The sequence below is a fragment of the Schistocerca nitens genome, chromosome 3 (assembly GCF_023898315.1).
Source record: "Schistocerca nitens isolate TAMUIC-IGC-003100 chromosome 3, iqSchNite1.1, whole genome shotgun sequence".
NCBI lineage: Eukaryota > Metazoa > Arthropoda > Insecta > Orthoptera > Acrididae > Schistocerca > Schistocerca nitens.
Window position 1 is genome coordinate 408,119,159 of NC_064616.1, and position 27,523 is coordinate 408,146,681.

Consider the following 27,523-nt stretch of genomic DNA (forward strand, 5'->3'; position numbering starts at 1 on the left):
AACATAGTAGAACCAGCATTTTATTGGTGGTCACCTACAGCGTTGGTGTACACAATTCTTCCCCACATTATACACTTCTTTCAAGAGGCCTACTTTTTTCTGAGGTTATTTCAGAAATCGGTGAAGATATTTTAAATCTGTTGCGACTCCAACGAGATGTGTATTTTCATCACCAAATGTGCTTCGTTTTATTGAAATAAATTAACATCAGTGGTCTTAATGAAACACGTATACCATTTGGCTTACTTTCTTCATCTAAAAACCAGTTCATTACAAAAGATGTCGATGTTAGCACTTACGATTTTTGCTCACATAAGGGAATGCCATCTGCTTGCAAGTTGTTCTTAGCTATTTCCTCATTTACACTCTTGTTTCTTATACTGTAACTGCAAAGACAGACTTTCAACTTATGTCGTAACTCACCCTTGAGATCTCAAAATTTGTCAGGGAAAAATGCTAGAACTTGTCTGGAAATCAGCGAGATGTCACGGAATTTCACTTGGGGAAACTTGGGGCAACCCTGCCAGTCTTCTTCCTAATTTTGGGACCTACAGCTATTGAAACTTTTCTTCCAGAGCTCATTCTTTGTCTCTTCACGTGTTGCATGTGGATCTTCTTCAGCCCGTGATCTTTCCATTCGCAGCTCTGGTTCTTCTCCTCCATCCATTGGAGAGTCCTTGATGACCTGTGTGACCATTTTCCGGTCATCCTGTCCCTCCCTCAGCATCATTCATCTGACTGTCACCCAGATGGGCTTCCAACAGTGCTGACAGGGATGCCTTAGTCTCTGCCGTCATTCGTAGCACCCCGTGACATGACTGTCCAGAGCACAACTGCACCCATTCTGTCGACAGCAGACGTTAGTGATCTCCTGTTCCTCGTGATCTTCCCCCACCTCCCTCCATGTCAGAAGAAAGTACCTTGGTGGACTTCAGAAATTGCCATGGGTATTAGAAATGGCAGACAGGCTCTCCAACACCATAAGTGACAACCATTAATGGAGTGCCTCATTGTCTTCAAATTGACACCATGCTGTGGTCCACCTCCTAATGAAATGATAGAAACAAGAATACTGGGAGTAGTATCTTACTAACATTGGACCATGTACTCCTTTGCAGGTTTGAGCCTGTATGGACATCAGTCCCCCACAGATCTACCTGGTGTCTCCCTGAATGAATGGTGTTGTCTGCACTTACCCAGATGCTGTCGCAAAATATTTTGCTCTGCACCATGCTCAAGCCTCTGTGCCTGAGAAGCATCAGCCTGCAGTCCGCATCCTCAAACAGCCGGTAGATTTCACTTAACTTTCTGTATACATCACTTTGAGCCATACAATGCTCCACTCAGTGAGTGGGAAATTGCCAGAGGCCTAACTCTTCGGTCTGATGCTGCCTTAGTGCCAGATTGCATCCACAACCAAATGCTCAGACACCTATTGGTGGTTTGCCAATGTCACATCCCTGCTATTTTCAACTCTTAACTGTAATGAGGGTGAATTGCCATCTCAGTGGCAAGAAATTGTGATTGTTCCAGCACTGAAATTGGGTAAACACCCTTTTGAAATGAAATGGGCATCTATTGCACAGACTCACTAACGTTCTCTGCAAGTTGTTCAAGTGTGTAGTGAGCCAGTGGCTGTGTTGATACCTTAAGTTAAGGGGTGTTTTGGCTCTGGTTTTTCCACCAAGGCCATTCTGCAGCTGGCAATTTGGTCTGCCTAGATTCTGGTCAGCTTTTGCCCTCTGTCAGCACCTTATTGCCTCCTTGTTAGACTTTCATATGACTTAGGACACCACATAGCATCATCACATCCTCGTTACCTTACATAAGTAGGATGTCTGGGGGCTTGCTCCCGAATGTTGCCCAGAACTTCTCGTCACACTGTACTTTTTACTTTCAAGTTGGTGCTTCCTACAGTACGTCAATATACACTATTTGGTCTTACTAATATGACCACTTGTCAGAAGCTTGAGTAACCTCCTTTTGTAGTGCAAGACATGCAGAAAGAATGTCAATGTGGTTCTGGAAGGTATTGACAGGCATGTGGAGCCATGCCGACTCAGTGCTTGGTCAGCTGCACTAGGTGTCTCGGATCGAAGTGGTCCCACAAACTCTCAATTGGGTTTAAATCCAGGGATTTTGACGAACAGAGGAGTGTGGTAAATTCATCCTGTTGCTCTTCAAACTGCGCACTTACACTGTGAACGCCTGGATAGTGTGTACCCTGTTTTAGGGTCTGTCTCCACATATTTTGTGGATTGAAAGACTGTTAACGGATGGTTGTTTGCCACCTGTTTTTGACCATCCTTGATGCAGTTTCGGATTTGGAAGTGACGTATACTAATGGCTCTATGGTCGACAGATGAACTGGTTTTGCCTACACACAAGCAAGGTGCAGTGAACTACGCCTCTTGCTAAATGGCTGGTGTGTAATCACTGCAGAATTCGTGGTCATCGCTCAAGGCCTTAGCTATATTCATTCTTGAACCAGTGAGGTGTCCTTAATCAGCAGTGAGTCCCTGAATAGTCTTAAAGCTATCGACCAGAGCTACCCTTGAAACCCATTGGTTGTGACTATCCAGGATATCCTCCTTCCCGATCTCCTTTTTCCCGATCTCCTTTTAACTGGACAGTAGGCCATCTTTGTCTGGACGCTAGGTCACGTTGGGATCCCTGGGAATGAACATGACAGATTGTCAAAGTTGGCTATCAAGATGCCGACTTCAGAGACGGGGGGTACTGGAACTGAAATTTTGGTCAACTCAAAACAGTCAGTTGTTGGAGATGTGGAACACAGATTCGTGTGCCGTGATTTCTCTGAACAAACTGCAAGCAATAAACGGGACCACAACATGTGCAAATCTTACCTTTGCTCTTTTCTCAGGGAATCTGTCATTCTCTGCTTCACATTGGTCACACTTGGCTGACCAATTTCCACATCCTATGGCATGAGTATCCAGTATTGGTATGGTGCCCATCCGATGGTGGTGCACAACCTATAGGTCTGTCCCAATTTGACCACTTTACAGTGAGCTCTTAAACGAGCAGACATACTGCCTCTGGTGCTAGCAGGTGACAGCAAAGCAGCTGATTTGGTTTCACATTGTACTCTTCTCTGTTAAGAAGGGCACATTGGCCTCGTTGGCCACTTGAGGGTTTGGAGGTGTGCCCCATAACCTGCTTTGATCCAGGAGGGCCGTGGCTGCCCCTGCTAGGTGATCCAGCCTGGCTCCTGCCCTTCCCACCCTTTTAATTCTTCTTGTTCTTTTACTGTCCCAATGTTGTTCTCTTTCCTGAGATTTATCAACTTGTTTACGTTCAGAGTTTCCTTGTGGTACTGGAGGGTGAGGAAACACTGGTCAGATGCAGAGGGTTTTGTCTCCCTTCGCATACCGTACCTGAGGGCCTCGAGCTGCTTTCTGGGTGAAACAGCTCACACACCTCAACCTCTTACCTTTCTTTCACTTGTGCTTGCTTCTACCTGTTGGTTTTATAAATTCTTGTTTGCAATCTGTTAATCATGATTTGTCTTCTGTCTTTCCTCTGAGGACTTCCCAGTTCGGTGTGTATAGGATGGAGGGACTTGTACTTCGGCCCTTTTATCTCCTTCAGTCCAATCCTAAGTGTATTTTTTTAATGAGAGAGGCATGGGTACCAGTTTACACAACATCTATGTAAAGCATGTTAACAGATTTTATTAATAGATAATTCCATTAAAATACAATGAGGCAGAGTGGCTGCAGAATGTGTCCCTACAGGAGGTGCAAGTCTCGGTAGAGATTCATTGGAGAAGATTGGAAAGGAGGGACAATCACACCTACCCTCGGTTGTGAGTAATCCACCTGTTTTGAGGGCAAGGGAAGACAAAAGTGTAGTTCTATAACAGTTTATCTCTGTAATGACCCCCTCAACAGGAAGCACTGAAGCCATTGAGCTTGGTGTGGTGCACTGACTGTTTCATAAAACACTTTACAGTGATTGATCTATAGTTGAGCTATCGCTTGATAATAGGTTTTTGATCTACTGATGTGTAATATATTAAGTTTGTAGCACAACTTTATGCTAGCACAGGAAAGGTTCAGTTAATGAAAGGACTAGCCCACAATTCTAAAACATGAGTGACGATTGACTTTATTACAATATAACTCTCTGAGCAAGTTTCATTCCTTGGTACTTACTTACAAAAACACCTGCAATAGTTCAACACAGGATCATTAAACAAACTCATGGTTTTAAAATTAAGCCACCACTCACACAACTACAAATGCATCAAGAGATAATGGTTATAATTGGAGGCATATACTCAAAGCAGGATTACACAGCTTTCCTTTCATTACAAATGAACTGCCTCTCTTTGTACGACCCCTTTTACTCTCCAGTAATCAACAGGCCCAACTCGCCTGTCTCCTCAGGCAGGTCGTTGTACACATGGGAGAGAACACAAAGTAACAAGACAAGCTTCTAAAACACACAGACAGATGGTGTTAATTCGCCAAGTCTCAAAAACGTTCCTATGTGCTTCAACGAATACAGGCCAGACAATTGACAGTTTAAACTATGGCCTGGCAAACTTTAAGCAACCAATTGGTCCAGTAAATAGAATTTAAAAAAAATTAACCACACTTGATAAACCATCAAAACACAGGCAGTTCACTACTAAGGAAATCGTTCAGGACTGGCAATACCCATAGCACAGATTGAAGTAGCTGATGAGAATTTCGAATGAGGCGACAAGAGGCAGCACTACATTAAATCATGTTGTTACCACAGTTCATGGGCTTAAATTTTGCTCACCCAAAAAAGAAAAGAGAAAAGAAAAAAACTGTCCATGGTTCCAATGCTGTCGTGAGCAGAAACAAGGCTGTCCACTCAGAGTCCCATCAACCAGTTAACATTAGAATCACCAGCGCCAGTACCAAGTGTCTCAGTGCTATGCGTTGCCAGCTTATACTGCCGCCCAGTGTGCTTCTAAACACAGTGCATGCGCGACTCTCACCTCCTTGCGGCTCCGTGTTCACTCTCTTCAGTGCCTCCTCTCAGGCGTGCGCTGTATAGGCAAACTTTATACCATACAGGATTGATGTGCGCACATCAACCTCCGCCCTTAAGGTAAAGCTCCCCCAGGTTTGCCCACCTTAAGTTGGTGCAGATGGGTGTGAAACTTCCTGTGTGTCTTCATATTCCTCACCAGGAAGTTGATCGGAGTGATACTGTAATCACTTCACACAGGCCAATGAACCTGGGCACTAATTTACCTACCGCCTCCTTATCACGGTGTCTGTGCCCCAGACATTTTTTTTACAAAACTCCGGTCGACCACCGCAACCGACACCACACGTCTTTCCCTATTATATGCCTGTTCTTCTCGGCGGTGTCCAAAATTATATTTCTTGTTGCCGCCTCCCATTATTCAGTAGCTCGTGAAGGTCCACACGCTCTGGCAGGATGTCCTTTATGGACCAAAGATTACTCAAGGGGGTATTGATTTCATAACTTCAGAGTACCTTCGCAGGAGTGGTCCTGTGGCTCTTGTGTTAAGCGGTGTTGAAGGCCAGACTCAGCCAATTCAACGACTGGTCCCATTTACTCAAAGCACTAGAGTGGTAAATTATTAACGCAGATTTTAAATTGCGGTTAATCTGCTCTGCGAAAGAAGATTGTGGGTAATATGGAGTAGTCGTCAAATGTCGAATACCTTGTGCAAAACGGAACCTACAGAATTGCCGAGAACTAAATGCCTGCGCATTGTCGCTCACCAAACTACGAGGTAGACCAAAACTTGCGAAAATAGATGATAAATGCCCGATACTCGCATCGGCAGTGGTAGTTCTGCTTGGAATGAGCCAGACAAATGCGGTAAAAGCATCCACTACCACAAAAATAAACCTATTCACATTCTTAGTGTGCGCAAGCGGCCTGACATAATCAATGAAAAGCTTTTGAAAAGGTTGAAATTCCCCAGTAGATTGCAAGAATCCCTTACGTCTGCCCACATCCAGCTTCCCGCGTTGGCAATCTTCACAACCACTGACTAACCTGCAAATTTCGAGAGCCATTCCTTTCCAAGGAAGATGTTCTTTAATTTTGGCGAGAGTTTTCTTGCCACCTAAATGTCCCCCTTATACAGACAGATTGTTGTATTTAAATACCGCAGTACCAGACTCTTTGGCAGACAAATTCTTGCATTTAAATACCGCGGTACCAGACTCTGTGGCAGACAAATTCTTGCATTCTGGTCTCGCCGCCCTTGATACCAAAGTCCCCCTTTCTCTATCGAATAACCGTCTAACAAATTCCCGCTTTGCAACTCCCCTCGGGCCACGGCTAACTTGGGATCGCTTTCTTGCTCTTCCTTAAGGTTACTACACAAGGCCGGGATCTCTGTTATTACCACCCCCACCACTTGAGGTTCCAGCACCTCTGCAAAATCCACAGAAAATGGTGCCTGAGAAACTTCTTTGTGGAAATTTTCTCTGCCTTGCTCAAACATGTGACTAAACGTATTAGCAACTGGATTTGCGACCCTCGAATGTGCACCACATCAAACTGGAAGGCTGAAATCCTAATAGCCCAGCATGCTATTCTACCCGTTTTTCGCGAGCATGCCGAAACCCAACTCAATGCTTGATTACCAGTCTCAAGCTGAAATTGCCCATGCTCAAGATAGAATTTGAATTTCTCAGTAGCAAACAACATGGATAATTCTTCTTAACTCATAAACAAAGTAATTGCGTTCAGGACCTGAAAGTGCCACCGAGCGAGGTGGCGCAGTGGTTAGCACACTGGACTCGCATTCGGGAGGACGACGGTTCAATCCCGTGTCCAGCCATCCTGATTTAGGTTTTCCGTGATTTCCCTAAATTGCTTCAGGCAAATGCCGGGATGGTTCCTTAGAACGGGCACGGCCGATTTCCTTCCCCATCCTTCCCTAATCTGAGCTTGTGCTCCGTCTCTAATGACCTCGTTGTCGACGGAACGTTAAACAGTAATCTCCTCCTCCTGAAAGTGCCCTTGAAGCAAATGCTAGTGGTCTGCATTCGCCTTCCCGCTGTTGTAACAAAATGGCAGCAATGCCGGCATTTGATGCATCGGTCTGGACAATAAATGGTGAATTAGTCAGGAATTTCTAATACTGGCGCATTGCTAATAGATATTTTAAGTGCTTCAAAGGCAGCATGCTGGCTATCACCCTAGTGAAATTTATCCCCTTTCTTCGTCAACTGATTAAGAGGAACGGCCAACCCAGCAAAATGTTGCACAAATTTATGAAAGAAATTGCGCATTCCAGTATATCGGGCAACTTGTGAATAGCACTAGTTCTTACTTGATCAATCCTCACGCCCTTTTCCAACACAAAGTGTCCTAGAAAGGAAATTCCACTTTTAGCTAGCGTGACTTCACCTGGTTTCACCGTAAGACCTGCTTCCCTTAACCGTGTGACCACTTGTTTCAGATGTTCAATATTCTCAAAATTCTTACTATAGACCACCACATCATCAAGGTAATTGTACACAAATTTAAATTTAAACTCGCTGAACACAGAGTCTAAAAGACAGGACAGGACTGCCATTCCAGTAGCCAACCCAAAAGGTACATGGTTGAATTCATACAAATTATAATCAGTACAAAAAGTCGTTAACGATTTAGATTCCTCAGCCGGGGGATCTGATAGTAGGCTTGATTGAAATCTAACCTGGAAAACACACATTCACCCACAAACCACCTAAAACAAGTGTGTAAATTAGGGAGAGGCACAGATTCTAACACCACTTTCTGGTTAAACAAATGGTAGTCTACCACTGGCCTAAACCCTGCATCATTAGTCTTTCCAAAAAAAAAAAACTGGAGAGGCATAAGGTGAAACTGATGGTCTAATAACACCATCCTCCAACAACTTGCTTACGATCTTATGTAATTCTTTCATCTTAGGTGGACAGTGCCGATAAGGCGATTGCCTAACTGGCGTAGAATCGCGCACCCTTATCTTATAAGACACCACATGTGTTACCCATAACTTTTCTGAAAAGACATCCGGGAACTGGTAAAGAACGTCCAATAGTTTTCTGGCCTGATCACAAGACAAATGTCTAACATCAAAAGTGGAACCACTCCCCTGTACATAGTACACACTATTCTTATCTTTACGGTCACACAACTGTAATTTTTCCTTAGGACAGAATTTAAAAAAAAAAAAAATTATTTCCGTGCATAGTCTAAAAACACAACCAGTTCGTACGAGAAAATCATACCCCAGCAATACGGGTACTGTCATGCCCGAATAATAAAAAATTGCCAAGGCCTAGTAAACACACCTATCCTGAGTTTACTCTTCATACAACCTACATCATCTAATTTTTTATTAGCCACGGACGGACAGTCACTTTCTGGTACTTGTAAGAGAGGTAAACCTGCACAAACTCATTATTATTATTATTATTATTATTATTATTATTATTATACCATTTGTAATCTAGTAATGATACACATCTTCCTGAATCAAGCAAACCCACCGATACCCAGGCAAAAGGCAGGCAAGAGGTATCAACTGCACATACTTTACGATAACCCCGAGGTGGTCAGGCTCCACCCATCCCCTGAATTTTCTTCTGGCGTCAACTGTTTGTAGAAGGCTCATGCGGTTTGGGACAGCCATGCACAAAATGCATTGTACTACCATATCTAAATCACTGCGGGCCCTCACCTTGATGCCCCCTAAAATTGGCCTGGAACTCAGCACCTTTGTTGTTTTCTTCGAGCATCCGCTCTTTCTCAAGTTTTCCATCACACTACTTTACATTTTCTACTCCGACCACCAACTTCTCTTACTCTTAAAACGATTGCGGCCTTTTTCAAAATACTGTCAAAGACCGATCTTGTGGGCGTGTACCTTCCACGATGCTACCCACGGCTTCTACCTGAGATGTTTCGATACACATGGCTACGATAGCTGTTCTTACTGTATCTACGTAATCGGATAATGTCTCATCATTGGCCGGAACCCGATAAAAATAATCATCAACAAGATCCTTGCGCCTACACTCGCCCAAACATTTTCTTAAAATCTTCTGATGGAGACAAGTCAAGGAGCCACCCCAGCTTAGCACATCAATTATCAACCAATTCAGCTGTCCTTCGGCAAAATTATCTAACGTATCTAGTCTTCCTGAATTTGCAATACACGAGCCTGGTTCTGCAATTTGATAACTAACCACAGATATACTTATATAGATATGGTGTCTGTTCTTTCAGACATGTCCTAAAGAACGGACATCATTAATGACCTGCAGCTGTCTAGAATGAAATTAGAATTATATTAATACCTTCAGCTGCTGATGGGCATTGATATATATCAATGGGGACGGGTGAAAATGAGAGAGGTGGCACTGGTTAGCACACTGGACTCGCATTCGGGAGGATGACTGTTCAATCCCGCGTCCAGCCATCCTGATTTAGATTTTTGTTGATTTCCCTAAATCGCTCCAGGCAAATGCTGGGATGGTTCCTTTGAAAGGGCACGGTAGACTTCCTTCCCCATCCTTCCCTAATCCGATGAGACCAATGACCTCGCTGTTTGGTCTCTTCCCACAAACAACCCAACCCAACAACCCCAACAGGTGAAAATGTGTGCCCCAACTGGGACTCGAACCTGGTAATTTCATTACTAACCACAGAAGTTCTATATCATGATTCACATCTTTGACAACCTATGCACTCCTTGAAGTAGTGGTAACAAAGGGTTCGGAAGTTTACTAAATTGTTCAGATATACGAACTGCTGCACTTGCGCTCGTGCCTCTAGTAATATCTACACTTTCCTTCCCTTCACTTTCCTGCCATTTAAGAGAAAACAAGGTCCTCTGTACCGAAATACGTTCCTGTTGCAATACCTGTAAATCATGCAGATGTTCAGTATCTTTAGAAACAACATGGATATCCTTAACGCGATTGGCAACATGGTGTACCAGAGCGTGTAGACACAATAATTGTGCTTGGGACGGGATGGAACCCTCTAACAAATCAACACCCTCTTTCACAACACCAAGCAAGGAAAGGCATGTGGTGCACACGGTACTCACCTCCCCCACCATGCTTGCTACGATGTTTACTGTCTTGTCCAACATGCTCCGTAACCGCTGACTCAACTCAGCCATGTTGCCCTCGTCCCCTTCACCATGAATACATAACTCATACTACAGCGGCTCCTTGCGCAAATATTTCAGACCCAACACATTTCGAACCGCCATGTTAAGGTAACTGAAGACACACAAGGAATTTTATACAAAGGCCTCAAGGTAATGCTAAATCTAGCTTAAACCTAAATCACGCAGTACCAAGGAATGTAATTTAACCAGAATAACCACGCTCTGCTACCAGTTTTGTAGCACAACGTTACACTAGCACAGGAAAGGTTCAGTTAATGAAAGGACTAGGCCACAATTCTCAAACATGATTGACTTTATTACAATATAACTCTCTGAGCAAGTTTCATTCCTTGGTACTTACTGTAAAAAAAAAAAGCACAGAGCATAAAATTTTAAGACAAAGTTTCTCATAAAAACATTACTCTAATTAAATATAGAAATCTCAAAAACAAATTCAAACTGACAAATAAATGACTTCAGAGTTTACTTCTGCAATAGTTCAACATAGGATCATTAAACAAACTCGTGGTTTTAAAATTAAGCCACCACTCACACAACTACAAATGCATCAAGAGATAATGGTTATAATTGGAGGCGTATACTCAAAGCAGGATTACACAGCTTTCCTTTCATTACACATGAACTGCCACTCTTGGTACAAGCCCTTTTACTCTCCAACAATCAACAGGCCCAGCTTGCCCATCTCCTCAGGCAGGTCGTTGTATACAGGAAGAGAACACAAAGTAACAAGACAAGCTTCTAAAACACAGACAGATGGTGTTAATTCAACAAGCCTCAAAAACATGTTCATACGTGCTTCAACGAATACAGGCCAGACAATTATGACGGTTTAAACTATGGCCTGGAAAACTTCAAGCAACCAATTGGTCCAATAAATAAAATAAAAATAATTTAACCACACTTGATAAACCATCAAAACACGGGCATTTCACTACGAAGGAAATCATTCAGGACTGGCAGTTGGCAACACCCGTAGCACAGATTTAAGTAGCTGACAAGAATTTCGAATGAGGCAACAAGAGGCAGCAATACATTAAGTTTTTACCACAGTTCATGGGCTGAAGTTTTTCTCACCCAAAAAAAGGCCATGCATGGTTCTGATGCTGTTGTGAGCCGAAACAAGGCAGTCCACTCAGAGTCCCATCAACCAGTTAACATTAGAATCACCAGCGACAGTATCAACTGTATCAGTTCTATGCGTTGCCAGCTTATACTGCCACCCAGCTTGCTTCCAACACGCCTCCTAGCGGCTCCGTGTTCACTCTGTCTTCAGTGCCTCCTCTCAGGTGTGTGCTATATAGGCAAACTTTACGCCAGACAGGATCGATAGCCCCTAGGTCTATGTGTACACAACAGTGTTGATTTTGAGTGGGCTGTGCAAACCCTTACACCTAGCACTGGTGCTCTACAGGTCTTCCTTCCTCTGTACATACAACAGTATCATGAACGAACAGCCACAGGAAGCTGAAAAGAGAAGTACTGAAGTAGTGGCTGCTGGAAATAATGAACTGTTTAAATCCAGGAATTTTGACCACTACTCATTTGTTTTGTGATGGTGTTGCCACTTAAATTACTTCTTCTTTATTTTACAATTTGAAAATTGAATTTTAGGCGTTACCTGTGATTTGGTAGTATTTAGCAATAGAAATCTGGGTGCTAGTGTTCTTGAAACAAAAATTTATAAACTAATTTTACCATTTTCATCAGTTGGTTGTATCAAAAGAAATCACCATTAAATACTGCTCTTTGAGGAATATCCAAGTGCAAATACACATATTCAGTTCATAATATAGTAACAGTATCTATATGTGGATGGAATGAAACATTTTAGGGAAGTTAATTTGCAATGTCAGTACACTGTAGGTGGCTGTGTTAGTTTATATGGAGTCACATCACATAAGTGGTTTGTAATGCCAAAGAATCATGTTTGCCAAAATAAATGATGATTCATGTAATAAACTGCAAAATTTACTTCAGTGTTTTGAAAGTTTTACATCGTATTTACTGTCTCAACTTTGTCTAATATTCCTTTGCATATCAGGTGTCATATTCCCTCTGTCATTGGTTGAATGAACTGTAAGCCATTTCTGTTGTATGCTTTACAGCCAGTGAAACTTCTCTATATTTACTCTGCCAAATTGGGAGCCCAGATTTTAAATATTAGCCACAGCTGTAGTAGTGTCTACACAGCTATAAGAAGGACGTTCTTTTGATGTGGTGACATTAGTGAGAACAGGTTTGTCAGTGTGACACACAGCTATAAATGATACTTGATAAGATTTCATTCTTGAACCCATTGGCTGTGATATGACTTACTTGATTATCTTGGTTGCTGAATACTTCAGGTGGGCTAAATTTTTTTTCCATCCCTCCCCTTTGTTTTTGTCTGGGCAGCTACTAGTGTTAAAGAGCACACCTCATTCACAAGTGCCGTGTGTGTGTGTGTGTGTGTGTGTGTGTGTGTGTGTGTGTGTGTTTATATGCTAGAAATACATCCACATTCGTAATATGTGCATAATTTCAAACTGTGAAAAGGAAAAGAAACTTATTTCATTGTTTTGAAACACAGATTTCCTTCGAGCTATTTGTTGAGTTTGCAGACAACATAAATTGATGTAACAGTTTTAGTAGTACTGCCTTTGAACTGGCAATAGCAAACTTCAGGTTGGTAGTGTGTATACAGCATTCACCAGTAACGCCATCAGAGTCTTTACTAAACTAATTGGAGAAGAATGTGACAAACTTTTTAAAGTATGTTATAGCTTTTCTGTTAATTTTATTGACTGCAGCTTGTTGCTACTACTCTTTCCACAGGTACATGAGCTGGTCTAAACAGTGAGGTGGCAGCATATATGGAGGCAGCACATTAGGAAACTGTATTTTCCATAAGGACATACTTGGCTGCTTCATTACCCAGAATTTCCTCATGCCATTATACCCAATAGTGTGAAATCTTCTTACCCTGCCTGTGTAGGTGGAAAATAGTTGTGAATCATTTGGATTTGTTTTCCTGGTTGGTACATGTTACGGATAGCCCAAAGAGCAGTAATTAATCTGTGCAAATGAGTAATTTGGTAACAGTGTTAAATCTCATCTGCCCCATTGTCTTAAAGATCACATAATTCAGCATTGTACTCCATTCAGGAAAAAACACATCACAGGCAATTGAATTCTCCTAGATTCAAAAACATGATCACAATTAAAATTCTTTCTGTATGTGGTTTTTTAAAAAAATCTCGAGTTAGAGAATGCACCACAGCTATGCTAGCAGGCAAACTGTTGTGACAGTTCAGCACTGGGAAAGGGTTGACGACTTTACAGTTAAATCGTTATTGTATAGAAATATTTCTCCATTTTGTAGTAAAACCTGTAGTAATTCTACATAAAATGCAGGTGCGAGGCTTAGTGGTAGTGTGTCCTGAATGTACTTCTTTTTCTGCCATGTGATATGTATAATACAGCCAACTTGTTGCAACAAGATTTTATTCTAACCTGGTTTAGACACTAGCTATTGGTTTGTTCATCAGAAAATACAACAAATTACCTTAATACATTACAAAACCATTATCATAGAGAAAAGCCAAGAATAGATGGTTATTATACCAAACAGAATTATGAAGTGAACATAATCACATGTAGTAACAGATGAACAGACGTTAGTGCAAAATACTCTCTTTATATAAAATGTGAGTATAGTTGTCAGAAATCTGTTCAGTACAGTAACCATCTATTCTTGGTTTTTTTCTCTGGGTTAATGGTTTTGTAACCTTTCTATGTAATTGTTCTGATTTTCTGATGCCAACGCCCATAATCGGCATAGAAACAGTTAAAGTAAAATCTTGTTGGAACTGTTGGCTGTGTTATACATATCATGGTCTTGTATGGTTGCTATCTCACAACCATGTTTAAAATTGTAAGATTTTTCTGTATCTTTTGTTGTTACAAATGATGGATAAATAAGTAGAACTTTTATTACATGAGTAAGTGACGAATATGTGAAATAGATATATACTCTGTTTACATGTTCCATTAATTATTGAAAGTGTTTGTACAATATTTATTTGCTGAATATGTAATTGCATAAATTTCCACAAATGTAAGGGGAACTCTCATCTGCTGCATCACACACAATATTGAATTTTTTGAAGTTTTATCAATGAGTCATATTTTATCAAAAATGTTTTGTGTAAGCCAATTCATTTTTTGGACATATGCTATGAAATTGGGAATGTGATATTACTGAAGTATATGCTGGGTAATTCTAGAAGTGGAAGTTAGTGACAAATTTCAAAATTGTGTGCACTCTTACGCACATTTGTTTCATTGACCTTTTTTTTTTCCAGAGAATTAAAGTAAAGTTGTTTGGTTCTCTCTCTTGGATCATGATTATACAGAAGAAACAAAAGCATTCTGGCACAGAGTTTGAGCAGCAGCCATTCATTTGTGCATATATCCCTGGTGAACCATATTTCTTTGCTTCACAAAAAAATGTAAAAACAAACATTTCAGATGTGAGTATTATATCATGTTTCTTGATTTAAAAAATACGTGTGAAATTTATTTTCTTAAGACGATGAGGATGACGATGATGATGATGATGATGATGATGATGATGTGCTCTGCCCATTAAGCTGCATACACAGTTTTTAACTTGTATCCAAAAATGTGTCAGTATTTCTGGCTAAAACTTGATTGTTGCTGTATGAAATGTATTGCAAACATGTTTCAAAACACAGATAAAGCTGTCTGTGACTGTCTTTGTACAGATTAAAAGAAACAATATTTCTTGTCAACTACCAATCATCACATGCACATGGCACTAGGTTTTGTTTGTATTTAGAGTTGTGATTTCATTAGCAAATATAGTTTCTTCTGCAAACAATTTCATGGAGTGGATGTAGCAGCAGAGTGCAGAGTTGACATTGCTGTGTCAAGCAGATGATTGACTTTGGAATGTATGAAGCAAGTCTACAAGAATAACAAAAACAGGACTACCAGCAGAAAACTGCTGCTATTTTTGCCACTAGCACAAACTACATAAGAATGTTCTGTCGCTTGTGCGATACCGGTGGGAGATACGGAATGTGGAGAAAATAAAGAGCTTGGGCATTTTTGTGGCAACTCTTTACTTGGTTTGGTTTTCAATGTTTGTGGTTTCTAGATGACTTATGTGAACCCAAGTAAAAACACCATGGACAAAATAGCACACAGTTATGCTTATCTGTCTTTACTTGTATTTTAAATTGTTCAGAAACATTCATCCATAGTTACTTTACCATGCTTTACTTCCTTGGAGCTTAAAAAATAATTTGCCAAATCACAAAAAGATCAGTTCGTTAAGAAGTTTTATGTGGTATGTTCTGGGTTGCAAGAAAAGTAGATCAATTGTCATGTTGTCTCCACGTACTTAGGATTATCTTACCTGCCTTTAAATCATATGAATCAAAGCTTCCTTGTGGAATGTATTGGTTCCTAGCTTCTGCATTTCATTTTAGAAATTGACACATTGCTGTTAAGGGTATTATCTACATCTACATGGATACTCTGCAAATCACATTTAAGTGCCTGGCAGAGGGTTCATCGAACCACCTTCACAATTCTCTATTATTCCTATCTCGTATAGTGTGTGGAAAGAATGAACACCTATATCTTTCTGTACAAGCTCTGATTTCTGTTATTTTATCATGGTAATCATTCCTCCATATGTAGGTCGGTTTCAACAAAATATTTTTGCATTCAGAGGAGAAAGTTGGTTATTGGAATTTCATGAGAAGATTCCGTCGCAACGAAAAACCCCTTTCTTTTAATGATGTCCTGCCCAAATCCTGTTTCATTTCTGTGACTCTCTCTCCCATATTTCACAATAATACAAAATGTGCTGCCTTTCTTTGAACTTTTTCGATGTACTCTGTCAGTCCTATCTGGTAAGGATCCCACACTGCGCAGCAGTATTCAAAAAGAGGACGGACAAGTGTAGTGTAGGCAGTCTGCTTAGTAGGTCTGTTACATTTTCTAAGTGTCCTGCCAATAAAACGCAGCCTTTGGTTAGCCTTCCCCACAACATTTTCTAAGTGTTCTTTCCAATTTAATTTGTTCGTAATTGTAATACCTAGGTATTTCGTTGAATTTATGGCTTTTAGATTAGACTGATCTATCGTGTAACCAAAGTTTGAGTTCCTTTTAGCACTCATGTGAATGACCTCACACTTTTCATTATTTAGGGTAACTGCCACTTTTCACACCATTCAGATATCTTTTCTAAATCGGTTTTCAGTTTGTTTTGATCTTCTAATGACTTTATTAGTCGATAAATGACAGCGTCATCTGCAAACAACCTAAGACGGCTGCTCAGATTGTCTCCCAAATAGTTTATATAGATAAGGAACAGCAAAGTGCCTATAACACTACGTTGGGGAACGCCAGAAATCACTGTTTTACTCGATGACTTTCCGTCAATTACTACGAACTGTGACACCTCTCACTGGAAATTACAAATCCAGTCGGATAACTGAGACGATATTCCATAAGCAGTCAATTACACTACGAGCCGCTTGTGTGGTACCGTGTCAAAAGCCTTCCGGATACACGGAATCGATCTGAAATCCCTTGTCAGTAGCACTCAATACTTCATATGAATAAAGAGCTAGTTGCGTTTCACAGGAATGATGTTTTCTTAATCCATGTTGACTGTGTGTCAATAGACCATTTTCTTTGAGGTAATTCGTAATGTTCAAACACAATATATGTTCCAAAATCCCTCTGCATATCGACATGAGTGATATGGGCCTGTAATTTAGTGGATTACTCCTACTACCTTTCTTGAATATTGGTGTGACCTGTGCAACTTTCCAGCCTTTGGGTATGGATCTTTCGTCAAGTGAATGGTTGTATATGATTGTTAAGTATGGAGCTAATGCATCAGCGCACTCTGAAAGGAACCTAATTGGTATACAGTCTGGACCAGAAGACTTGCTTTTATTAAGTGATTTAAGTTGCTTCGCTACTCCGAGGATATTTACTTCTACATTACTCATGTTGGCAGCTGTTCTTGATTCAAATTCTGGAATATTTACTTCGTCTTCTTTTGTGAAGGCTTTTCTGCAGGCTGTGTTTAGTAACGCTGCTTTGGTAGCACTGTCTTAGATAGTATCTCCATTGCTGTTGTGCAGAAAAGACATTGATTGTTTCTTGCCGCTAACATACTTCACATACGTCCACAATCTCTTTGGATTTTCTGCCAGGTTGTGAGACAAAGTTTCAGTGTGGAAACTGTTATAAGCATCTCGCATTGAATTTCGAGCTTCTGTCAAAGATCACCAATCTTGGGGATTTTGCGTCTGTTCAAATTTGGCATGTTTGTTTCATTGTGTCTGCAACAGTGTTCTAACCTGTTTTGTGTACCAAGGAGGATCAGCTCCGTCATTTGTTAATTTATTTGGTATAAATTTCTCAATTGCTGTCGATACTATTTCTTTGAATTTAAGCCAGATCTGGTCTACACTTACATTACTAATTTGGAATGAGTGGAAATTGTCTCTCAGGAAGGCGTCAAGTGAATTTTTCTGCTTTTATGAATAGGTATATTTTTCGCTTACTTTTCAAGGATTTGGAGATTACAATCTTCAATCTCACTACGACAACCCTGTGTTAATTTTGGATGATATTTTATGCATACCTCTGGAATTGAACATGTATTTTCGCCAACATATCGAGGGTAAACTGAAGTCACCACCAGCTATCACTGTATGAGTTGGGTACGTGTTTGAAATCAGACTCAAGTTTTTTGAACCTTTCAGCAACTGTATCATCTGAATTGGGAGGATCCAATTATTATTTTATTCTGGTTGCCAATAACGACCTCTGCCCATACTAACTCACAGGAAGTATCTACTTAAATTTCGCGACAAGTTAAACTACTTGTGTCAGCAACAAACGCGCCACCGCCAACAGTGTTTAGCCTATCCTTTCGGGACACCGTTGGGTTCTTCGCAAAAATTTCAGCTGAGCTTATATCCGGCTTTAGCCGGCTTTTAGTGCCTATAACGATTTGAGCATCAGTGCTTTCTGTTAGTTCTTGGAGCTCTGGTACTTTCCCAACACAGCTACGACAATTTACAACTGTTATACCAGTGGTTCCTGTATCTACGTTCTTCCTGTGTTCAGCCTGCACCCTTTGTGACTGAAACCCTTATTGTGTTTTCCCGAGACCCTCTAACCTAAAAAACTGCCCAGTCCACACCACACAGCCCCTGCTACCCGTGTAGCTGTCTCCTGCATATAGTGGACACCTGACCTATTCAGATGAACCTGAAAACCAATCACCCTTTGGCGCAAGTCGAGGAATCTACTGTCTACACAGTTGCAGAAGCATCTGCATATCTGATTCAGACCCTCCACTCGGCTCTGTACCAGAGGTCCTCAATCGGTCCTGTCGACTATGCTGAAAATGGTCAGCTCTGCTTTCATCTTGCAAGCATGACTGGCAGTCTTTACCACTTCTGTTAGCCGCTCGAAACGAGAGAGAATCTCTTGTGACCCAAAGTGACACACATCATTGGTACCGACGTGAGCAACCACCTGCAGTTGGTGCTTTCTTGGGTTTCAAAAACAAAAGCTTTTAGAAGACGTGGAAAAATCCCTCTGGAGCGCCTGGGCTCGAATACACACATGGTTATTCCTTGCCTGTTGTAAGAGGCAACTAAGAGTAGTCTTACACCTAGTACATCTTTTATGCTGACGACTCGACTACATTATAACACCACTTGTCAGTTTCAGCTCATTTCAGATCCTTACCCTCAACTTGTCTTAATTACTTATGGTCCCCTTTCACGGTTTGACGACTTCTATAAATTTCAAAAAAGTGGGCATTTGGGGAACTATGCATTGCATAATCTGTCCACTGTGCACTGCACAATCTTCTACATGTAGGTCATATTTATGTTCGCGCCTGAAATTCTGCGAGGTAGCCAATACATTTTGTTGTAGCCCCCCCCCCCCCCCTCCCGCCAGACAACCTAGGGATCACACCACGGATACCTTAGCTATAATCTCCACATATATTCTGAGTTCTGAGACACTGGCACTCAAGGCAATGGTTACTATATCAGGTAGCCTTTGCTGTGGTAGGATGACACCTGTGGGGAGAGCCTCTGATCAGAGTGATGACAGATCAAATTCAACCATACCGGTGACTGTGCTGACATGGCTGTCTGAGCAGATAGAAAGCACAATTTTAAATCAAAGCCTTATAATCACATGACATTCCGTCTTTGGCCATGCCATGACACGAGAACTGGCCAGGGAGGAATGTAGGTAAATAGTTACCTCAGTTTTTGGTATACTCCAGAACTGACAGAGAATCTTATGCAACAATAAAGCCATTGTTTCTCATTGAAAATATTGAGGATAGCTTCAAAGTAGTGGCTACAATAGAGAAAATGTGAAATAGGTATGTTGGTCAAAACATTGAATGGTAACCAATTGCAGGCACTTCAGGCCTGTGACAAGCTTGGGGATATACCAATTACAATCCCTCGTAATAATAAACTCAGCAGGATTCAAGGTGTTGTCTTTCATCGGGGTCTAATGCCACAAACAGATGAACTGCATGCTAATCTGGAGCAGCATTGTGCCTATTTTGTTCGTTTCATCGAGAGGGCTCAAGGCTAACTGGGTGGACACTGGAGCTTCCGTTCTAGCCATTGATGGAAATGTTCCACATGAAAGTCCAGGTCATGGTTTATAAGTGTCATGTTTCTCCTACTACTGTACTAATGAGGGTACATGTGGAACTAATGGAAAGACAATCCATAAGGGCAATCCTTGCCAACAACCCCCAATGTGTCTAAACTGTCCAGAACCGCAGCCCTCCCCTGAGCTCACTGACATCTTGTTTTCAAGAGGGAGAAGAAAAGCCAGGAATATAAAATGCTTGTTCGGGGCTGTTTTATCAATATGCTATAAGACATCAGACTTGGCAAACATTGTGTCGAATCCACACTTAGTCCGATAAAAAAGGTTTCAAACAGCAACTGCTTACTGTAGCCACATGTAAGTGCCTATTTTCTCAGTTGGGGGAGGGAATGTGTGCATCCTCGACCACCCTCCTTCCCCCCCACCCCCCCCAACCCCCCCGCCCCACTCTGCCCACCTGTTCCACAAACCCACAGCAGTGGTGGTAACCACCCCCCATCACTGCAACTTGAGAGGCCTCATCTTCCACCAGGATCATCAGGGAAGGGGACACCTGCCAGCATGCCTCCCACTTCATGAGTGGGGTCTTCGGGGCCCACTCCCGATTTTTATCAACCAGTTCATGTTCCATCGGTCGTTCAGGGTTCGGGTTGGTACTGTTTTTAGTCCTCCACAGACCCAGGAGAATGGCATCCCACAGGGTTCCGTATTGAGTGTACTTCATTTCCTCATTGCTATAGATGGACTTGTGGCCTCAGTCAGTCCTTTGGTCACCCCTGCTCTGTATGTGGATGATTTCTGCATTTGGGTTATTCCTCTTCGATGGCCTCTGCAGAGCAGCAGCTCCAGGGTGCTATACAGCGTGCCTCTGCATGCAACCTCTCACATGCGTTTCAATTCTCTACTTTAAAATTGCGGGAGGTCCACTTCTGTCACCGTACTATGGTCCACCCTGATCCAGAGCACTTTACTGGCCACTGCATTACCTCCTTTTCCTGTTCCAGTCGCCTATGGTTCGCGGGAAGAATGACTGCCCGAAAGCCGCAGTGCGCGCTCGAATCTCTCTAATTTTACATTCGTGACCTCCTCAGGAGGTATAAGTAGGGGCAAGCAATATATTCGATACTTCATCCAGAAATGCACCCTCTCGAAACCTGGACATCAAGCTACACAGTGATGCAGAGCGCCTCTCTTGCAGAGTCTGCGACTTGAGTTTGCTAAACATCTCCGTAACGTTATCACGCTTACCAAATAACCCTGTGAAGAAACGCGCCGCTCTTCTTTGAACCTTCTCTATCTCCTCTGTCAACCCGACCTGCTACGGATCCCACACTGATGAGCAATACTAAAGTATAGGTCGAATGAGTGTTTTGTAAGCCACCTCCTTTGTTGATGGACTAAATTTTCTAAGGACTCTCCCAATGAATCTCAACCTGGCACCCGCCTTACCAACAATTAATTTTATATGATCATTCCGCTTCAAATCGTTCCGTACGCATACTCCCAGATATTTTACAGAAGTAACTGCTACCAGTGTTTGTTCTGCTACCATATAATCATACAATAAAGGATCCTTCTTTCTATGTATTCGCAATACATTACATTTGTCTGTGTTAATGGTCAGTTGCTACTCCCTGCACCAAATGCCTATCCGCTGCAGATCTTCCTGCATTTTGCTGCAATTTTCTAATGCTGCAACTTCTCTGTATACTACAGCATTGTCCGCGAAAATCCACATGGAACTCCCGACACTATCTACTAGGTCATTTATATATATTGTGAAAAGCAATGGTTAACACTCCCCTGTGGCAAGCCAGAGATTACTTTAACGTCTGTAGATGCCTCTCCATTGAGAACAACATGCTGTGTTCTGTTTGCTAAAAACTCTTCAATCCAGCCACACAGCTGGTCTGATATTCCGTAGGCTCTTACATTATCAGGCGACACTGTGGAACTGTATCGAACACCTTCCGGAAGTCAAGGAAAATGGCATCTACCCTGGGAGCCTGTATCTAATATTTTCTGGGTCTCATGAACAAATACAGCGAGTTGGGTCTCACACGATCGCTGTTTCTGGAATCCATGTTGATTCCTACAGAGTAGATTCTGGGTTTCCAGAAATGACATGATACGCAAGCAAAAAACATGTTCTAAAATTCTACAACAGATTGATGTCAGAGATATAGGCCCATAGTTTTGCGCGTCTGCTCGATGACCCTTCTTGAAAACTGGAACTACCTGTGCTCTTTTCCAATCATTTGGAATCTTCCGTTCCTCTAGAGACTTGAGGTACACGGCTGTCAGAAGGGGGGCAAGTTCTTTTGTGTACTCTGTGTAGAAACGAATTGGTATCCCGTCAGGTCCAGTGGACTTTCTTCTGTTGAGTGATTCCAGTTGCTTTTCTATTCCTTGGACACTTATTTCGATGTCAGCCATTGTTTCGTTTGTGCGATGATTTAGAGAAGGAACTGCAGTGCGGTCTTCCTCTGTGAAACAGCTTTGGAAAAAGGTGCTTAGTATTTCAGCTTTATGCGAGTCATCCTCTGTTTCAATGCCATTATCATCCCAGAGTGTCTGGATATGCTGTTTCGATCCACTTACTGATTTAACGTAAGATTAGAACTTCATAGAATTTTCTGTCAAGTCTGTACATAGAATTTTACTTTAGAATGCACTGAACGCTTTACGCATAGCCCTCCTTATGCTAACTTTGACATTGTTTAGGTTCTGTTTGTCTGAGAGGTTTTGGCTGTGTTTAAATTTGCAGTGAAGCTCTCTTTGCTTTGGCAGTAGTTTCCTATTTTAGTTGTTGAACCACGGTGGGTTTTTCCTGTCCCTCACAGTTTTACTTGGCACATACCTGTCTAAAATGCATTTTACGATTGCCTTGAACTTTCCCATAAACACTCAACATTGTCAGTGCTGGAACAGAAATTTTCATTTTGATCTGTTAGGTAGTATGAAATCTGCCTACTATTACTCTTGCTAAACAGATAAACCTTCCTCCCTTTTTTTATATTCCTATTTACTTCCATATTCGCGGTTGCTGCAACGGCCTTATGATCACTGATTCCTTGTTCTGCACTTACAGAGTCAAAAAGTTCGGGTCCGTTAGTTATCAGTAGGTCCAAGATGTTATCTCCACGAGTCAGTTCTCTGTTTAATTGCTCAAGGTAATTTTCGGATAGTGCACTCAGTGTAATGTCACTCAATGCTCTGTCCCTACCACCCATCCTAAACATCTGAGTGTTCCAGTCTATATCTGGTAAATTGAAATCTCCACCTAAGACTATAACATGCTGAGAAAATTTATGTGAAATGTATTCCAGATTTTATCTCAGTTGTTCTGCCACTAATGCTGCTGAGTCGGGAGTTCAGTAAAAGGAGCCAATTATTAACCTAGCTCAGTTGTTGAGTATAACCTCCACCCATAATAATTCACAGGAACTATCCACTTCTATTTCACTACAGGATAAACTATTACTGACAGCGATAAACACGCCAGCACCGGTTGCATGCAATCTATCCTTTCTAAACACCGTCTTGTGGGGCCTTCCAGTCAGTAGGCCACATTTCGGTGGACTGCCCCCTTCTTTTGGCTCTGCATACTAAGTACGGACTTCCCTGCACTTTACCTTTAATATTGGCAGACGATTACGAGGTGGTTGAACTGGTTCTCATTTTCCTCTGTGAAAGTGGTTTTTATTTTCAGTTCTAAGGTTTTTAATCTCCCTCTCCTTTTACAATATGCACTTTTACATTCTAATGGTGGAACGCTAATGAATAGCAGGTGGTCTCTCCTGTACTGCATCAGAGGTGGGATATTTCCTGCCTCTAGCATAGCCCACTTGCTGACTTCCCACCTTCTGTTTTCACCATTGACAACACGACCGCACTATTATGTTTTTTAGCCTTTTATCGTTATGACTCTTCTGATATATAAATCCGTCCAAATGGACCACCTTTGAAACAAGGGCGTGATGACCTTGCTGTTTGGTCCCTTCAACTCCAATCAACCAACCAATGTTTGAACTGAGGAATGAGGTGTTCTGTTTTTAAAGGAGAGAAGTCGCTCTTTGACAGACTTGCAACAACAGATATTTTTTTATTTAAAATGTTTTACCTCGCTGATATTTTTGAGAAACTAAATATTCTTAACACTTCACTTCAAGGTAATCGGGCAACTGTACTATCTTAGAATGAAAAGGTGAAGGCATTAATAAAGAAATTAGAGCTATGGCAAAACCAAATGGAGAATGGCAAAATTGTTACAGGATGATCTCATAATAAACATTGGACAGAGTATACACTGAAATAATCATTTACTTACATTACCTTCAGGACTTGCACCATTGGTTCAAAAACGTCAGTTACATTGGAAATAAAACTGGCTTCAAAATGTGAAATAAATACCCAGTGCTCTGAAATGCACCAGATCAATATATTGCCCTTATTACTAAACATACCGTAGCAGATGATGCAAACGCTCTTTGAAAAAAGTAACAATAAACAGAAGTTGCAAACGTATTGTGAAACAATGCAGGAACAGGTTTCCAGTGGCAGTGTGTAGCACCACTTAGGCAGGCCCATCACTGCAAGTTCACCATCATCCACTCCCAATTAAGCCCCCTTCCTGACATTTCAGCCTTCCATTTCATAGCTGAGTATTATTTCTGTCATCAGGCAGCTGTTATCATCTACATCTACATCTACATCCATACTCCGCAAGTCACCTGACGGTGTGTGGCGGAGGGTACCTTGAGTACCTCTATCGGTTCTCCCTTCTATTCCAGTTTCGTATTGTTCGTGGAAAGGAGGATTGTCGGTATGCCTCTGTGTGGGCTCTAATCTCTCCGATTTTATCCTCATGGTCTCTTCACCAGATATACGTAGGAGGGAGCAATATACTGCTTGACTCCTCGGTCAAGGTATGTTCTCGAAACTTCAACAAAAGTTCGTACCGAGCAACTGAGCATCTCTCCTGCAGAGTCTTCCACTGGAGTTTATCTATCATCTCAGTAACGCTTTCGCGATTACTAAATGATACTGTAACGAAGAGGGCTGCTCTCCGTTGGATCTTCTCTATCTCTTCTACCAAACCTATCTGGTACGGATCCCACACTGCTGAGCAGTATTCAAGCAGTGGGCGAACAAATGTACTGTAACCTACTTCCTTTGTTTTCGGATTGCATTTCTTTAGGAGTCTTCCAATGAATCTCAGTCTGGCATCTGCTTTACCGATGATCAACTTTAAATGATCATTCCATTTTAAATCACTCCTAATGCGTACTCCCAGATAATTTATGGAATTAACTCCTTCCAGTTGCTGACCTGCTATATTGTAGCTAAATAAGGGCTCTTTCTTTCTATGTATTCGCAGCACATTACACTTGTCTACATTGAGATTCAATTGCCATTCCCTGCACCATGCGTCAATTTGCTACAGATCCTCCTGCATTTCAGTACAATTTTCCATTGTTACAAACTCTCGATATACCACAGCATCTTCTGCAAAAAGCCTCAGTGAACTTCCAATGTCATCCACAAGGTCATTTATGTATATTGTGAATAGCAACGGTCCTATGACACTCCCCTGTGGCACACCTGAAATTACTCTTACTTCAGAAGACTTCTCTCCATTTAGAATGACATGCTGCATTCTGTTATCTAGGAACTCTTCAATCCAATCACACAATTGGTCTGATAGTCCATATGCTCTTACTTTCTTCATTAAACGACTGTGGGGAACTGTATCAAATGCCTTGCGGAAGGCAAGAAACACGGCATCTATCGGGGAACCCGTGTCTATGGCATTCTGAGTCTCGTGGACAAATAGCGCGAGCTGGGTTTCACACGATCATCTTTTTCGAAATCCATGCTGATTCCTACAGAGTAGATTTCTAGTCTCCAGAAAAGTCATTATACTCTAACATAATACGTGTTCCAAAATTCTACAACTGATCGACGTTAGAGATACAGGTCTATAGTTCTGCACATCTGTTTGACGCCCATTCTTGAAAATGGGGATGACCTGTGCCCTTTTCCAATCCTTTGGAATGCTACGCTCTTCTAGAGACCTACAGTACCCCGGTTAAAGAAGGGGGGCAAGTTCCTTCGCGTACTCTGTGTAAAATGGAACTGGTATCCCATCAGATCCAGCGGCCTTTCCTCCTTTGAGCAATTTTAATTGTTTCTCTATCCCTCTGTCGTCTGTTTCAATATCTACCATTTTGTCATCTGTGAGACAATCTAGAGAAGGAACTACAGTGCAGTCTTCCTCTGTGAAACACCTTTGGAAAAAGACATTTAGTATTTCGGCCTTTATTCTGTCATGCTCTGATTCAGTACCATTTTGGTCACAGAGTGTCTGGACATTTTGTTTTGATCTACCTACCGCTTTGACATAAGACCAAAATTTCTTAGGATTTTCTGCCAAGTCAGTACATAGAACTTTACTTTCGAATTCACTGAACGCCTCTCGCATAGCCCTCCTCACACTACATTTCGCTTCACGTAATTTTTGTTTGTCTGCAAGGCTTTGGCTATGTTTATGTCTGATGTGAACTTCCCTTTGCTTCCGCAGAAGTTTTCTAACTCGGTTGTTGTACCATGGTGGCTCTTTTCCATCTCTTACGATCTCGCTTGGCACATACTCATCTAACACATATTGTACGACGGTTTTGAACTTTGTCCACTGATCCTCAGCACTATCTGTACTTGAGATAAAACTTTTGAGTTGACCTGTCAAGTACTCTGAAATCTGCTCTTTGTCACTTTTGCTAAACAGAAAAATCCTCCTACCTTTTTTAATATTTCTATTTATGGCTGAAATAATCGATGCAGTAACCGCTTTATGATTGCTGATTCCCTGTTCTGCCTTAACTGTTTCAAATAGTTCTGGTCTGTTAGTCACCAGAAGGTCTGATATGTTACCGACACAAGTCGGTTCTCTGTTTAACTGCTCAAGGTAGTTTTCAGATAATTCACTTAAGATAATTTCACTGGATTCTTTGTCCCTGCCACCTGTTATAAATGTTTGAGTCGCCCAGTCTATATCCGTCAAATTAAAATCTCCACCCAAAACTATAACATGGTAGGGAAATCTACTCGAAATATTTTCCAAATTTTCCTTCAGGTGCTCTGCCACAACAGCTGCTGAGCCAGGGGGCCTATAGAGACATCCAATTACCATGTCTGAGCCTGATTTAACCGTGACCTTCAGCCAAATTATTTCACATTTTTGATCTCCGTCAATTTCCTTCGATACTCTTGCAGTTCTTATCACTATAAACACGCTTCCCCCTTCACTGTCTAGCCTGTCTCTGTGGTATACATTCCAATCTGAGTTTAGAATTTCCTCTTAGGCATTCTGCAACTTTTAAACTTTTTACTTTTCTAATTGTTCAAGGGTGTCAGGAAAAATGTTGAAAAATGAATACATTCTTAATTAGGGCAAAAAACATTTTTTACACTTTGCATTTATGCGGAAGTGTGCAAAATTTACATAATTAATAAACATTAGTTAAGTAGAAAAACATAGTTCAAACACCAAATTAACAAAAGTTATGATAGAATTGATGGTATTATTGAAAATGGATGGATGACGTGTGTCTGTAGATATTACGGCATGCAATAAAGCAATTTCTCTATTTAAAGAAAATTTTATGT

The 27,523-nt window shown here is 41.4% G+C and overlaps 1 protein-coding gene across 2 annotated transcripts in view; it reads left to right on the plus strand.

The window, feature by feature from the left end:
• The window catches only part of LOC126248350 (uncharacterized), a 247,259-nt gene that overhangs the window by 101,725 nt on the left and 118,011 nt on the right, over positions 1-27,523 (plus strand). For both annotated transcript variants that reach the window (XM_049949260.1, XM_049949261.1), the window contains exon 5: positions 14,506-14,673. In XM_049949260.1, coding sequence (XP_049805217.1) covers positions 14,506-14,673 — 168 coding nt within the window. The remainder of the gene's footprint in view (positions 1-14,505; positions 14,674-27,523) is intronic.